General features: G+C 36.2%; 1 protein-coding gene across 1 annotated transcript; it reads right to left on the reverse strand.

Annotated features, from left to right (window-relative positions):
• Nucleotides 1-8,027: 8,027 nt before the first annotated feature.
• si:dkey-78k11.9 (P2Y purinoceptor 1) lies at nt 8,028-9,616 on the reverse strand. The gene has a single exon (XM_056449522.1). The coding sequence runs from the start codon at nt 9,523-9,525 to the stop codon at nt 8,551-8,553; it is 975 nt and encodes a 324-aa protein (XP_056305497.1). The 5' UTR covers nt 9,526-9,616; the 3' UTR covers nt 8,028-8,550.
• Nucleotides 9,617-14,458: the final 4,842 nt, after the last annotated feature.

The raw sequence follows: 14,458 nt of genomic DNA on the forward strand, positions 1-14,458 counted from the left end.
AGAAATCATGCAGGCATGGGCTGGATTTGTCGATAATGATGTATCTTGGCTCTCTTAAGACATACTTATATATATTTCAGTTTCTTGCTGCATAGCTCAAATTAATTTTGAATAAGCATTTATCTACTTCTGCAAAAATGCTTAATTAGTATGAAAAACATATCAGACTCGAGAAAAAGTTCAGTAAAAATATGACCTTTAAGGAACACAAATACAACTGTTTAATGAAAAGAAAAACATTGTACATTCAAGTTTGCAAACATTTGTTGCAACAACTCCACATGTGTTTTCTAAAAAGTCACCGAACAAAATCACGCAAGAACACTTTCTAAATTTCTTATAGTCATCTCTTGTGAATAAGCAGTCCTATAAAGCACCAACACTGTAAAAAATGTTTGCACCAATTAGCTATTACAACTTTAGTTTTTCAGTTAACTTATTTGGATTGAATGTGTTGACAACTTACAGTATATAGCAAAGTTTTTCTTTAGAACATGCAAACTCCGCACAGAAATGCCAACTGGCCCAGTCGCAACTTGAATCTATCGACCTTCTTGCAGTGAGGCGACAGTGCTAACCACTGAACCACTATGTCACCCTTGACTGAAACTATTAGATCTAAAATAGAGTCAGCTGAACTCATATATATTAGATAACTTAACTACTTTAAACATCTGAGCTTTAAAACAAAAAAAAACTTGTGTACAAATTCTTAATTACAACAACTTATCTATTTAAGTTAACTAAACTTAGACTACGTCCTGTCATCTTTTCCCAGAGTTAAGACATCTTCACTTTTTAAGTGAAGTAAGCTTAACATTTTAAGGCAGCACGAGCACTTACTTTTTAAAGTTGAAATAACTTTTTTTCACAGTGTACATGCAGACTTCTGGAAAAAAAAAATCTTTAGATTAAAGATGATGATTAAAGAACATAAGGTTATCAAAATTAAATGTCCAATGCATAGAAGCTACTGTTTTATATACAGTATATGGTAGAGGTAGGGAACCTATGGCTCGGGAGCCACATGTGGCTCTTTGACCAAAAATATGTGACTCTCCAGCTCTCTCTCTTAAATAATATTTTAAAGTTTAAAAAATTATAACTGTCACTAGAAATCAGTTTCCTATGGAAAATACAATTACAATTTTCTTTTTATTGTATTTTCTACAGCAAAATAAATTAGAACTCAGTTTACAGTAAAATGACTTTTTAACCAATGTGCATATGTGATGCTGTTGTTTAACTTAAATCGTGACACCAATAAAGGGCAAGCAACTTACATTTCTATGGTAACCTCGCGTATGTAAATTCAAACAACATTCTTTAGTGGCGATGGCAAAAAGAAAAAAAATCTATAAATTCCCTTTGTTCATTCATTGTGATGCGTTATATTTGTTTATTTTTGAGTTGTGCATGAACATAAATAAATGTTTTGTTTATTCATAAATAAAGGTTTTGTAATATACGCACCCCCAATGGCTCTTTGAAAAAATACATTTGATAAATAAAAAAATCAGAAATGGCTCTTTGCTGAAAAAAGGTTCCAGACCCCTGGTATATGCATTCTGCATGAGATTACACTTGAACAGTTACAGCTGTAATCTGCTGGTGGTCTTCATATTTGAACTCTTGCAATGCAGGTAGGGATATAATAATTACTCCTGAACACTCGTAGATCAACAATGATTTTCAAGTACTACTTTATGATGCTTTTGTGAAACAGATTGTAATATTAGGATCAGTCGCATGATCAATTTATCCTTATGATTTTTGGGAGGAAACGCAGCTATGGTCAAGATGAACTTCTGAAGTTCAAACCAAGATTCAGAATAGGGACGAAAGTTGATTTAAGTGACTTTTTGAATGATTAATGGTTGTTGGTGACAAATGGGATGGTGTGAGTATTACCAAATACTTTAGAATACACAAGACGTGTCACTCGTATAGTTTTAAATGGGGAAAAGTGTAACAATCAATATGGTGAAAGAAGCCCCACTGACTAGTACAGGAGCCAATCATCGATTGCTATTGACTGATTATCCAGGGAGAAGCTTTGACCAAACGTGTACTTTTATGACAGTTTGGTGGTCAACAAACACACTTAAATCTCAGTGAATACTTGCTTCACAGACTATATATCTAAATAAAGCTTGAAATCTGCACTTTTAAATGAACCAAGTGAACTTGAAATCAAAAGTTTTTTGGTTTTGAAATCTGTATGAAACGAACGCAAGGTACAGTCAGTCTTGTCAAAATGTACATCACATGACAGCAACTCCTCAAACACCACACAAACTTGAAAACAAAAAGTAGCTGTCGTTTCTGGAGGAGATTCGCCATCAAGAAGAAAGTAGTGTTCAATCAAGTCCTAGACTTTCTTACTCAAAACAACCTCATGGACAACAAGCAATCTGGCTTTAAGAAAGGCCACTCAACTGAGACTGCCCTGCTCTCGGTCGTGGAGGATCTCAGACTGGCTAAAGCAGACTCTAAATCATCTGTCCTCATCTTGCTGGATTTATCAGCTGCTTTTGACACTGTAAACCACCAGATCCTGCTATCTACGCTTGGGTCACTGGGCGTCGCAGGCACTGTTATTCAATGGTTCAGTTCCTACCTCTTGGACAGGTCATTCAGGGTGTTGTGGAGGGGAGAAGTGTCCAACCTACAGCATCTAAACACTGGGGTACCTCAGGGCTCTGTTCTTGGGCCACTTCTCTTCTCTATCTACACGGCATCTTTAGGAACAGTCATCCAGAAACATGGTTTTTCCTACCACTGCTATGCTGATGACACCCAGCTATACCTCTCTTTTCACCCTGACGATCCCTCGGTTCCAGCTCGCATTTCAGCCTGCCTGTCAGACATTTCACACTGGATGAAAGATCATCATCTCCAGCTTAACCTCACGAAAACGGAAATGCTTGTAGTTTCTGCCAACCCGACTCTTCACCATAACTTTTCAATCCAGATGGACGGAGCAACCATCACTGCATCCAAAATGGTAAAAAGCCTTGGAGTAACAATTGATGACCAACTGAACTTCTCTGACCACATTTCTAGAACTGCTCGATCTTGCAGATTCGCACTCTACAACATCAGAAAGGTCCGACCCTTCCTATCTGAACATACAGCTCAACTCATTGTTCAAGCTCTTGTTCTCTCCAAACTGGACTATTGCAACTCTCTGCTAGCCGGGCTACCAGCTAGTTCTATCAAACCTCTTCAGCTGCTTCAGAACGCAGCAGCACGAGTGGTCTTTGATGAACCCAAAAGAGCACATGTCACTCCGCTACTCACCCGTTTGCACTGGCTGCCAGTTGCTGCCCGCATCAAATTCAAAGCTCTGATGTTTGCTTACAAAGTGACCGTTAGCTTGGCTCCTTCATATCTGCTCTCACTTCTGCAGATATATGTGCCCTCCAGAAACTTGCGTTCTGTGAATGAACGTCGCCTCGTTGTTCCATCCCAAAGAGGGAAGAAATCACTTTCCCGAACTCTCACATTCAATCTGCCCAGTTGGTGGAATGAACTCCCTAACTACATCAGAACAGCAGAGTCACTTGCTGTCTTCAAGAATCGACTAAAAACTCAACTGTTTAGTCTCCACTTTCCTTCCTAATCTGCAACTGCCTCTCTGGCTAACCACTAACTGTGCCCTCTCTCTCTCTCTCTCTCAAAAAAAAAAAAATAAAATAAAAAATTTTACTAATGCTTTGCTTCTTAGACTTTACACACCTGAAACTTGTCTATAGCACTTGTTCACTGCTGCTCTTATAGTTGTGCAAATTGCTTCCTTGTCCTCATTTGTAAGTCGCTTTGGATAAAAGCTTCTGCTAAATGACTAAATGTAAATGTAAGATCAAGTTTTGAATTTCTTCAGAAGACCAGCACGATCTGATGAAGCATTATCCAGAGGACGATAATGTGTAAAACTGAATGTGGCTGGTGTCTTGATCTCTCACCCTGGATAAATGCAGATTTTGTTTCATTTGAATCTTTAGAAACAAAACTTAAGCTTAATTTTATTGGTGATTCAAAATATGTAAGGTAATCGTAAGCTTGGCAAACAGTTTTGGAGAATTTGATGTTTCCCCCATTCTTACTGCCTGAGAGGCGTTTCAAAGATGGCCGCGAGTGAAATGACTTGCCTTAAAGGGACTTCGGTATTACAGAAACTGTAGATCTACTGGGATTTTCATGCAAACCATCTATAAGGTTTACAGAGAAAATAAAAAAGAGAAAACATCCTATGTGAGAAGCAGTTCTGTGTGTGAAAATGTTGATGCTATATGTCAGAGGAGAATTACCTCACTTGTTTAGTTGATAGAACGAAAACAGTAACTCAACTGAGGTCGCTGAAGAGCATGTCTGAAGACACACAATGCATTAAAGCTTGAGGCGGATAAGCTACAGCAGCAGGCAATCACACTAGTCGCAGCTAAAACAGGAAACATAGTTTTCTTTTTTTATCAAATTCAGCATATAAGCCACAACAGCAGAAAAAACGTCGACCACTTGCACCTATAACAGGAAACTGCAGTTTGCTGTACAATTCACAGATCACACCCAGACACAGACACACTTATACAAGTATTACAGGAACTAACACATAATATACTATTGAAACATCTTGCTATATGACATTAACCCACCCCTAATCCTAAACCCAGCCCTCACAAAAAAAACACCTTAATGGTTTACAACAACTAAGTCATACCCACTATACAACTTTGTGTTACATAAACCACATAAACCTGACCACACACAAACCTTCACATATATACAAACACAGCAGGTAAAGTAATATTGAACACGTAATGATATTTCTCAGTAAATGACCAAGCTGAGGCTCGAACCAGCAACCTTCTTGCTGTGAGGCGACAGCACTACCTACTGCGCCACTGCGTCTGTAATAACAATGGAACGACACAAGGAGAAAGTACTGTTCTACTGAAATTTATTAATTACTTTGCTTAAAATGCTTGTTTGGTAATGCCGGCATCAATATGCCTCTTGTAGTTAAAAGTTGAAAGTGTATTTACTGTATTTGAGATCATTGTCTTGCAAAGTCCACCTTGTACTGTATCACCTTCCTCATCCAAGTATTGTAGGTGTGGGACTGAAGCAGATAATATTAATTTACACTGACGAGGGGAAGGGTGCAAAGTCAACGGTACCTTTAAAAATATATTTTCTGAGAAAAATAGTGCCGTGTTCAATAATTATTTTACCTGCTGTATATATATATATATATATGAGCAGTTCCAGCGTTATGGATGTGAAATTTGCAGTAAAAATTTAAAACATCAATTCACAGAAAATATATGTTAACATTATATTGAAACAACCGTTTATATTTTCCAGAATAACTGACCACTGAGTTATGGGATCAGAAAAATATCAATCTGTAAACATGTTTTGTACTTTAAATGAGGAAAATAAATGTGCGTTATATGGATGTGACCAAAAAAGTCTGTGAGTTTACGGTCTACAACATACTTTGTAGACATTCTGTGAATTAAACTGCACAACCCAAAATAAATAATGATAATCAAAAGGATAAGAGTTGGCTCACTATAGAACAAAAATGATTGATTTTATTTTATTTAATATTTTTGCATTTAGGAGGAAAAAGTGTCGTTATGGATGTGATATCTCTCTGTTATGGATGTGACGATGTGAAACTGCCACTTGTGTGACTTTGGTAAATTAAATATAATAGTTTGAAAACATTGACAGAGACATTTTTGAGTATTTCTAAAGTACTGTAAAATACATGCTTACACAAAAAAACGTAGAAACGGTTTCCATATTTTGGTGATAACTTTCTATGGCATGGTTTACATTTGCATGGAATTGCTCATACATATAATAGCAATTTTTCCTCAATATTTGTTGATTGGACAATTAAGTTGAATCACAGTAAGTGTACTATAAAAAGCTGACAACAACAAATAAACAAATATATCATAACATATTTACAATCTGTGATTTTAATTGTCAAAAAAGGAGATACTAACGGCGGTCGAGAGAGCTTAATGCGCTACAATTTAAGAAAGCACATGCAATTACAAAAACGCCAGCAAATAAAGAAACGACCTTCATCAATTTGACAGCACACGTGTTGCAAACTGGTCACAACACTAACAACTGAAGAAACGAGCTGCAAATTGGTCACAGCACTTGCAAATATCCACATAATACAAAGGAAATGTTTCAAGGGGACAATTTGCTGCGTGTTTCTTCAGTTGTTTGTGTTGTGACCAATTTGCGGCGTGTTTCTTCAGTTGTTTGTGTTGTGAGAATTTACAACACATGTGCTGTCAAATTGATGAAGATCGTTTCCTAATTTGCTGGTGTTTTTTGTAATTGCATGTGCTTTCTTAAATGGCGGCGCGTTAAGCTCTCTCGGCCATCGTAGACACTGGTAAATAACAAGCACCTTAAAAAGTACCTAGCTTGAAGAAAGTTCAGATCTTTCAGTTTTGCTGTTGTTTTTTCCACATGGCAAAAATAGGTCAAGACATTGCATGGTGTGTGACTGGTGTAATAATGTCAGGTAGTGAAACTCTATTTGTGTGACTGGTGTAATAATGTCAGGTAGTGAAACTCTATTTGTAAAGTTCTTCTAGGTGAAATTTGCAAGCATATACATTATTCAGTTTCCAAATATTATTTGTAATAACCCGGTGCTACAGTTTACCATATTAATAGCCGCCCAAGTATATTTGGTGGTGACACATGAATAACACTATTATTATCATCCTTTTGCACTTTTTTTGTATCCACCCAAGAAAGCCAAACATTCGCGATCGATAAACCAGTGGAAAATCTTATCTTACTCTGCATGTTTCCACCTGCTAGTTCTGTGTGCATGAGGACTGTCAACACTCACATAGACAATATCACGTGCTCTGCAGAGATTTGTATGCATTTTTGCATTACTTTTTTACAGCTGACTGCGCATGAACAGCCGCGAGAGAAACATTAAATGATTAATTATTTAATAAATGACTCAGATAAACTTTAGTCTTATACTATATACTCAAAGCAGGGGCGGCCTTAACCAATAAGCGAGGTAAGCAGCTGCTTAGGGTTAGGGGGCCCTGACCAATCGTCACCTTCAAAATGATTTTGAGATATTGAGCTTCAAAGTTTTTGCATTCCATATAGCAAACAGTATGTGTGTAACATTTGTATTTTATATAAACAGTCTAAAAATGTAAACAATTTATTTAAAAAAATCCCAAACTGTAAATAATTTGTCATTTAATAAGAGTATGTCAATAACTCAATTTTGACAAAAATGTCAAATAGAACCTTATAATTCTAAGGTGACGCAATGCTAACAAGCCTATATTAATCATAAAGCTTCTACATTTTTCATCATATGTTGGAAAATCTCTCTATAAGCATTAAGATTTGTACATTATTAGCTACTTCTTTTCAACAGTTGAACGTTCCCTCTGTACTGCACATGCAAATATTAAAATCTAATCACAAATATGGCTTATTTGTGAATTTATTCTATTTAATTTACATTTAAAAGCTAAAGTTCCACTTAAAATATATTTTTAATGTGCTTTACAAAAAAAGATCAACAGAGAAAATAAAATATCGATAGAGAAAGAGAATGTTTTGAGTTTCAATGCTAGGGTCCCATACCTAAAATTGCTTAGGGCCCCCAAATCACCAAGTCCATCTCTGACTCGGAGAGAACAAAATTACATCTGGTTGCAAATTTATACTCCTTTAGAAATGTTTAATCAACTAATTTGCCTTATTTAAAAAATCTACACTTTTTATTATTTAGCTATTATTGTAATTTTTGGTAATATGGTCTATTTTATTCTGTTAGTTATTTCTAATTTGCTGTATATTTCATTAACTTAATGATCTTATATTACATACTTTATACACATCTAAAATGCTTTGGCAATATTGTACAAAATGTCATGCCAATAAAGCAACATTAGAGACATGTAGCATAAATAGCATAAAGTAAGAGAAATAGTGGATTTCGTTTATTTCAACAGCCTTTTAAATAGAATTAAGCCATTGAAAAAAAGTGTATAACAGTGTCATAATAAATAATAATATAGTTAAAATTCACTTTTTTTTGTTTGTTTGTCGCATGTACTTGACCATTAATGTGCTGTGGGTAATAGATGTGTTTCAACCCGGCTACCACAAGTATATTTGAAACCTGTGGGAACCACTGATTGACCATTTATTAATGTGTGTGGCTTTAGCTTTAAATGGAAACACAATAAGAATACACTTTTTCTAAGAATGAAATAAAGCATCAAGCAAAATCCTGTCAAACAGTAAAAAAAGTTTAAGCAAAAGTAAAAAAAAAAATAACATCAAACTGCGAATATGAGCTTCTATCAAAAAGGTCAACGGTGAACTTAAGGTCCATTGATAATTTGTCACATAGTATGTAGCTACTTGCATGGATGATAAAAGAATCATTTAATTCACTGTTCATAATCTAGTGGAAAAGAAGAAATAAGTTATCGCACAAAGACTCTTCATTCATCTCTAACTCATGGTAAGTTCACGCTTTAGTGAAGGAGAAACTTGAGGAGAAACGACAGATTGTCTGGATCGTCTGCACTTTACAAAAAACTTCATCAAAAACTCATCACTGTTAAACAGGTAGAGAAGCGGGTTGATGGCACTATTCATGCACGCCAGTCCATTTCCAACCTGGTTTGCAATATATACATCTGCGTACCATTTCAGACACGTGCCGTCGAGCTTGGAAATTCGAGTTGCCAGGTTTATATTTCTAAATATATGAAAAGGAGTAAAACAAATCGAGAAGAGCAGAATCAGGATGACAACCAGCCTCAGACACCTCAGCTTCAAGATGATGTCGATGTCTTTCTTTGTCAACAGTGTAAACGCCACATGTCCGTAGCAGCAGAGCATGATTAACAACGGGATACCGAATCCAACGACCGTCCTCCCGATGCTGTACTGGAGGTATTCCCTAATGTACTTGTCCGAAGTCGTGTCATAGCATGACGTTGCATTCTCGGAGGTTTTGACAAAGAACAAATCAGGCAGAGACTGAAGAAAAACCAGAAGCCATACAAACAAAGCAACCAAGACGGAGAACCTCGCTGTAATTCTGCCTTTAACTCTTAAAGTGTGGACGATGCCCAGGTACCTGTAAACGCTGATGCAGGTGAGGAAACCGATGCTGCCGTACAGGTTGATGCAGAAACACAATCTTAAAATCTTGCAGAAAGCATGTCCAAAGATCCAGTTGTGCTCGGATGCGTAGTAAACCACAAAAAAAGGCAAAGTGAGAAGATATAAAATGTCTGCCCCGCAAAGGTTAAGCATGAAGATATTCACGTTGCCCATTTTCGTCCAGTTCTTATATATCGATTTTAGCCCCAAACAGTTTCCCATAACTCCAAGAGTGAAAACACTCACGTAGACTGAGGGCAAAAATCTAAACGTAAAGTCAAAATTGACTAATTTACAGGTAGAGTTAGACTCCATTGTTGGTAAAAGAAGATCATCCGATGTTCTTGATGGAGTTATAGCTGTCTGGAGGTACAGTATAGGGTGACATTCTTGTAAAATGGAAATGTGTCACAGGAAGTGAGAACACTCACTGACGCCTAACGTAGGCTACCACAAATGTTTTAGAACATGAACTATGCACTTTGAACTTGATCTAATCTCTAAAGATTATAGAAGACAAATTATGACAGAAATAGTTGTATATTTTGACTGTCTCTCATAAATAAGATATATTACTTATATTTAGCCCACCCACAAAGTAAAGTGAAAAAAGGAACTATTGTAGGCTACTTCTGGTTTTGAATTCAAATACCACCCACATTATCCACATTGTAAGGCCTTTCATAGTTAACAAATATGTTCTAATGCAAATTATGGCATTCATAAAAATGGAGAAGCAAAATATTCTTGAAATGTACACATTTAAGAGGCCACTCTACCATAAAAACACAGCCAACTGCAAGATTCAGAACTCAAAATAAAGTCCCCCTTCGCTTGACCTGAGAATTTGGACAAAATTTATGTTGATTGAGAAACAATGTAATTTCTTAACATCTTTTGTAATACAACAAGTAATAATAAAACCCTAAAACAATATTCAGAAAAATTAAGCAAGCAAAATCAATGAATACAATGTGTGTTGTATTGTTCTCTTATACCACAGGATCTGGTTCTGCTTGCCATGTTGTAACGGAGAGCATTGATGGTGCTGTGAATTTAGCCAATCTCAACTATGGCCAATTATTTCTGTTTCTGCTAAAGGTACAGTAACAACCTTTGTTTTGTTTTGTTTTGTTTGTTTGTTTGCTTGTTTGTTTGTTTGTTTGTTTGTTTATTTAGTGAAAATGAGGATTGAAAGTTTCATTTTAACAAACAGACTTTGACCATTTTTGGTGCTAAAAACTGCAAACTTTATAAAGCTTGATACGTAAAAATTTAAAATCTGAAACTACATTTCATGGCCCTACCTATTAAGCCATATAGGTGGTTGCATAGGGCCGCCATAGCCACCAGGGGGGCCCATTCCATTGATTAAAGGGATAGTCCACCCCAAAATGAAATCATCATTTCTTCTGTTGAATAGAAAAGATAGTTATTAAAATGCTGGATATGAATGAGGCGCCGTGTAGGATTTAAATCAAACTTCGCTTATCAACACATACGTAAAACACGTGCAAATACACCTATAAATTACTTAATGTAAGTGTTTGTGCGAGGATGGAGTTTATATGTATGTGAGTGTTATGCATGCGTCAAGTTTAGATGTATTTGCGCAAATTTCATATATGTTGTTTTGAACATCCAATAGTAGAGTAATTTATAGGTGTATATGGACGTGTTTTATGTATGTGTTGATAAGCGAAGTTTGATTTAAATCCTACACGTTGCCTCATAGATATGCATATAAAATGCTGGTTGATGGTATCAATTGATTTCCACAATATTTTTCCCTACTATGAAAATCAATGGTACCTTCAACCAATATTTTTCAAAATATCTGCCTTGTCTCATAAGAAACTTTTAAATGTTTAAAACCCACATGCGGGAGCGTAGTCATTTTTAGGTGAACTATCCCTTTAAGTTAGTAATAACTTTTATATATGTCATGCCCATGCATTTTGTAAATGAAGGGGCAGTAATATCAATTTGGTTCAGTGAAAAGAGGACAAGTAAGCAAGACAGGACTATTTAAGAAATGTTGTTTTGTGTCCTTCAAATTCTAGGGCCAACTCTGGGACTACATGGTGTTTTTAACTTTGTAAATAATAAAATAATGTATATCAAAACCCTAGATTGAATCAAAATGTAAATTAAACTGAATTCATTCATTCGTTTTCCTTCAGCTCAGTCCCTTTATTCATCAGGGGTCACTACAGCGTAATGAACCACCATCTTATCCAGCATATGTTTTACACAGCGGATGCTTTTCCAGCTGCAACCCAGAACTGAGAAACAATCATACACACTCATACACTATGGCCAATTTTAGTTTATTCAATTCACCTATACCTCATGTCTTTGGACTGTGGGGGTAACCGGAGCACCCGGAGGAAACCCACGTGAACGTGGGAAAAACATGCAAACTCCCCCACAGAAATCCCAACTGACCCAGCCGGGATTCGAACCAGCGACCTACTTGCTTTGAGGCGCCAGTGCTAACCACTGAGCCACTGTGTCGCTGAATTATTTTAGCATCAAATCTTAGAACATCTTAGTTGCACTTCCTCGAAAATACAAGAGAGGGCAGCCTTATGCTTCTGAACATTTTAGAGCTAGGCGTTCATGTTGGAAGTTCAACTCGAAGCCAAAGAAAAGCATTCAGGTACAACTTTATTTTTGTGCATTTATGAGAGACAAAATCTGCATGAAGTTTGACATGTTTTGACTGCATTTTTGTAAGGTGGCAAATGACAGTGCAATAAGACTTAAAATACAGTCCAAATGAACACAAATATTCTAGAATTAATGACAAAAACATACAGACATAAAAATTATTTACAAATATATACAGTAAATCTTTTTTGCATGAAAAAGTAAACAATGAAGTAGAGTTTTTGTGGGTTTTTAAATAAAGTCTACAGTAAAAACAGGTCTAAGTTGAGCCAATTATTATTAAAATTAAGTACTTCTGCTTTTTATCTACAGTAAGATGCCACTTACAAGGACTTGATTTTATTATTTTTTTATTTTTTTATTGTTGCTGCTTACATCATTTTTAGTGTAAGAGGGGGCCATTTAGTTTTTTTATTTTCATTTTCAATGTCTTTGTGAGATAATAGCTTTGGAATTCATTAATAGCCACAGATGTTGTCCAATTTCCTGGCATAAAACTAATAAAGACAATGTCTACTATTATACATCTGTTCTGTGTTTTTCAAGTGAATTGTAAGTAATTTATTGTCTGACTCAAAGACCAGCTGCTATTGTGTAAACCCCACAGACTAAAGAAACCATAAAAAATGAAATCTCTGGTAGATCTTAAACTCATAAATTATTTAATTTAAGAAAGAAGTCTATCAGAAGTCAATCCAGTTTTAAGTCATGGTCCTGAAAACACTGCTGCAAAATCTCAGATGGCATGCATGTTTTGTTAGTGCTCGGAGTTGAAGAGGTTTTTTTCAGTGAGTAAAATCTTGAATTAAAGCTGGGTCAACACTGTATGATTTATTAGCGTCTTTTACAATTGTTGCTTGTCAGACTGTAAGAACATGTTCACAGCTAAAGTCACACTGTGGGTCTAGTTGTCATTAATGTCAGACTGTATGACAGTCAAGACTTGATAATAATGGAAATACTGTATGCAAGAGTTGAAATATGCAACTCATTGACAAGCAAAATTGGCATTTACCCATATTAATTTAGCAGTTGCTTACTTTGAAATGAAAACTACAACAACATTAAGCGACAAATTATTGTGAGAAGTGCTAGTAAACAATACAAAGTTGTAGACACTGTTTTGAAAAATTAAATATCAGCTTGATTTAAGATTTAGGAAGCTAAAAGTAAAGAGATTCAAAAACCTGGATGCAGTTAAGTGCTTACAGAAGAAATTACTTTTCATCTATCTCTTGGATATTTTCAGGGATTCGGATTGGCTTGGGAAGATTATTCCACTAGTGGCATTGAACGTTCTGAAAATTGAAGTGGCAGCTAGCAATCATGTCATGGCACCAAATAGGATGTGTGTGGAGCAATTGGTGGTTTGTTGTTTATTTGTTTGTTGTGTCATGAGATTATGTGCTGATATTGGCTGATTTGACGATCTGACAATGAATTTACTGATTTTAGTGGTCGTTAATCTGCTATCTTGTGCTAAACTGATGATCAAAGATTGTAGCCTATCAGAAAAATTAAGGATTTGCAAACTTGAAACTTGATTGAAAACTTTTTAACAAAGGTACGAAAAAAATCCGACTACCAAAATTGTACAATTTGCACCTGACATAAAGGATATAATTTAAATGATTATTTTTCCTTTGTTAAAAGCAGATGCTTTCTTAAAGAGCCCATATTATGGGTTTTTGAAAATGCCCTTCCATGTAGTGTGTCACACAGCTCTAAGTGAAGTGAAATATCCAGCTAAGGCTTAAATCTGTAAGTGTACAGTGTTTAAAACTATTGATTCATCTATAAAAGAGTCGACTCATAGTGCTTCAAACGAGTCGTCTTGATAACGAGTTATTAGGTGTTTCGCGATGACGCAGCTACGAAACACAAGTAGTTGGGCTCGCAAACCCGGGAGATTTGAAACCTGCGGCCCCGCCCACTAACAGAAAAAAAGTCTCACACACACACAGAGACACACACAGACACCGGTCGAATGAAGTCACGCTGTGCAGATGGATATTATGGACCGTCTAATCAAAGATGAAACATCAGCAATACAGCCCAGCCTTGAGCAGTTCTGAGTGCTTCTGGAAACTATATGCTTTCAAAGAAGACTTATTCAGTTTGTTAAAGGAAGGATCAGTATAGACTGTCAGAACATGGATCAGTGGATCATGGATCATTTTCTACCCCCATTTCACAAGTGTAAGTAAGTGCGATTAAAATTATTGCCTCGTTTACTCTAGCTTGCAAATTATATATTCAGTTGTGTTTTGTTACTTGTAACTGCGTGTACTGTATCAGGTTAACTCTTTATATTCCCATATCGCGTGTAAAGCCACGTTGAAAACGCGACGCGTGCCGCTTTGATTACGGATCGTCAGCTGTTTACACACATGCAACGGACAAGTTTCAAAATATTTCAGCTCAATATTATTGTCTCCTCGTGTGTGTAACGCACGGGTATTCGCGGATATAACTGAGCGCCGCTCCTCTATGGACGCGCCGGCCCTGTGTGTGTGTGTGTGTGTGTCTGTGTCTCCTCGTGTGTGTAACGCACGGGTATTCGTGGATATAACTG

Source organism: Danio aesculapii, chromosome 23 (assembly GCF_903798145.1).
Source record: "Danio aesculapii chromosome 23, fDanAes4.1, whole genome shotgun sequence".
NCBI classification, from domain to species: Eukaryota; Metazoa; Chordata; class Actinopteri; order Cypriniformes; family Danionidae; genus Danio; species Danio aesculapii.

What these genes read in the sequence shown, in the direction of transcription:
- si:dkey-78k11.9 (XM_056449522.1), bottom strand. Translation starts at nt 9,525, where the DNA reads ATGGAGTCTAACTCTACCTGTAAATTAGTCAATTTTGACTTTACGTTT.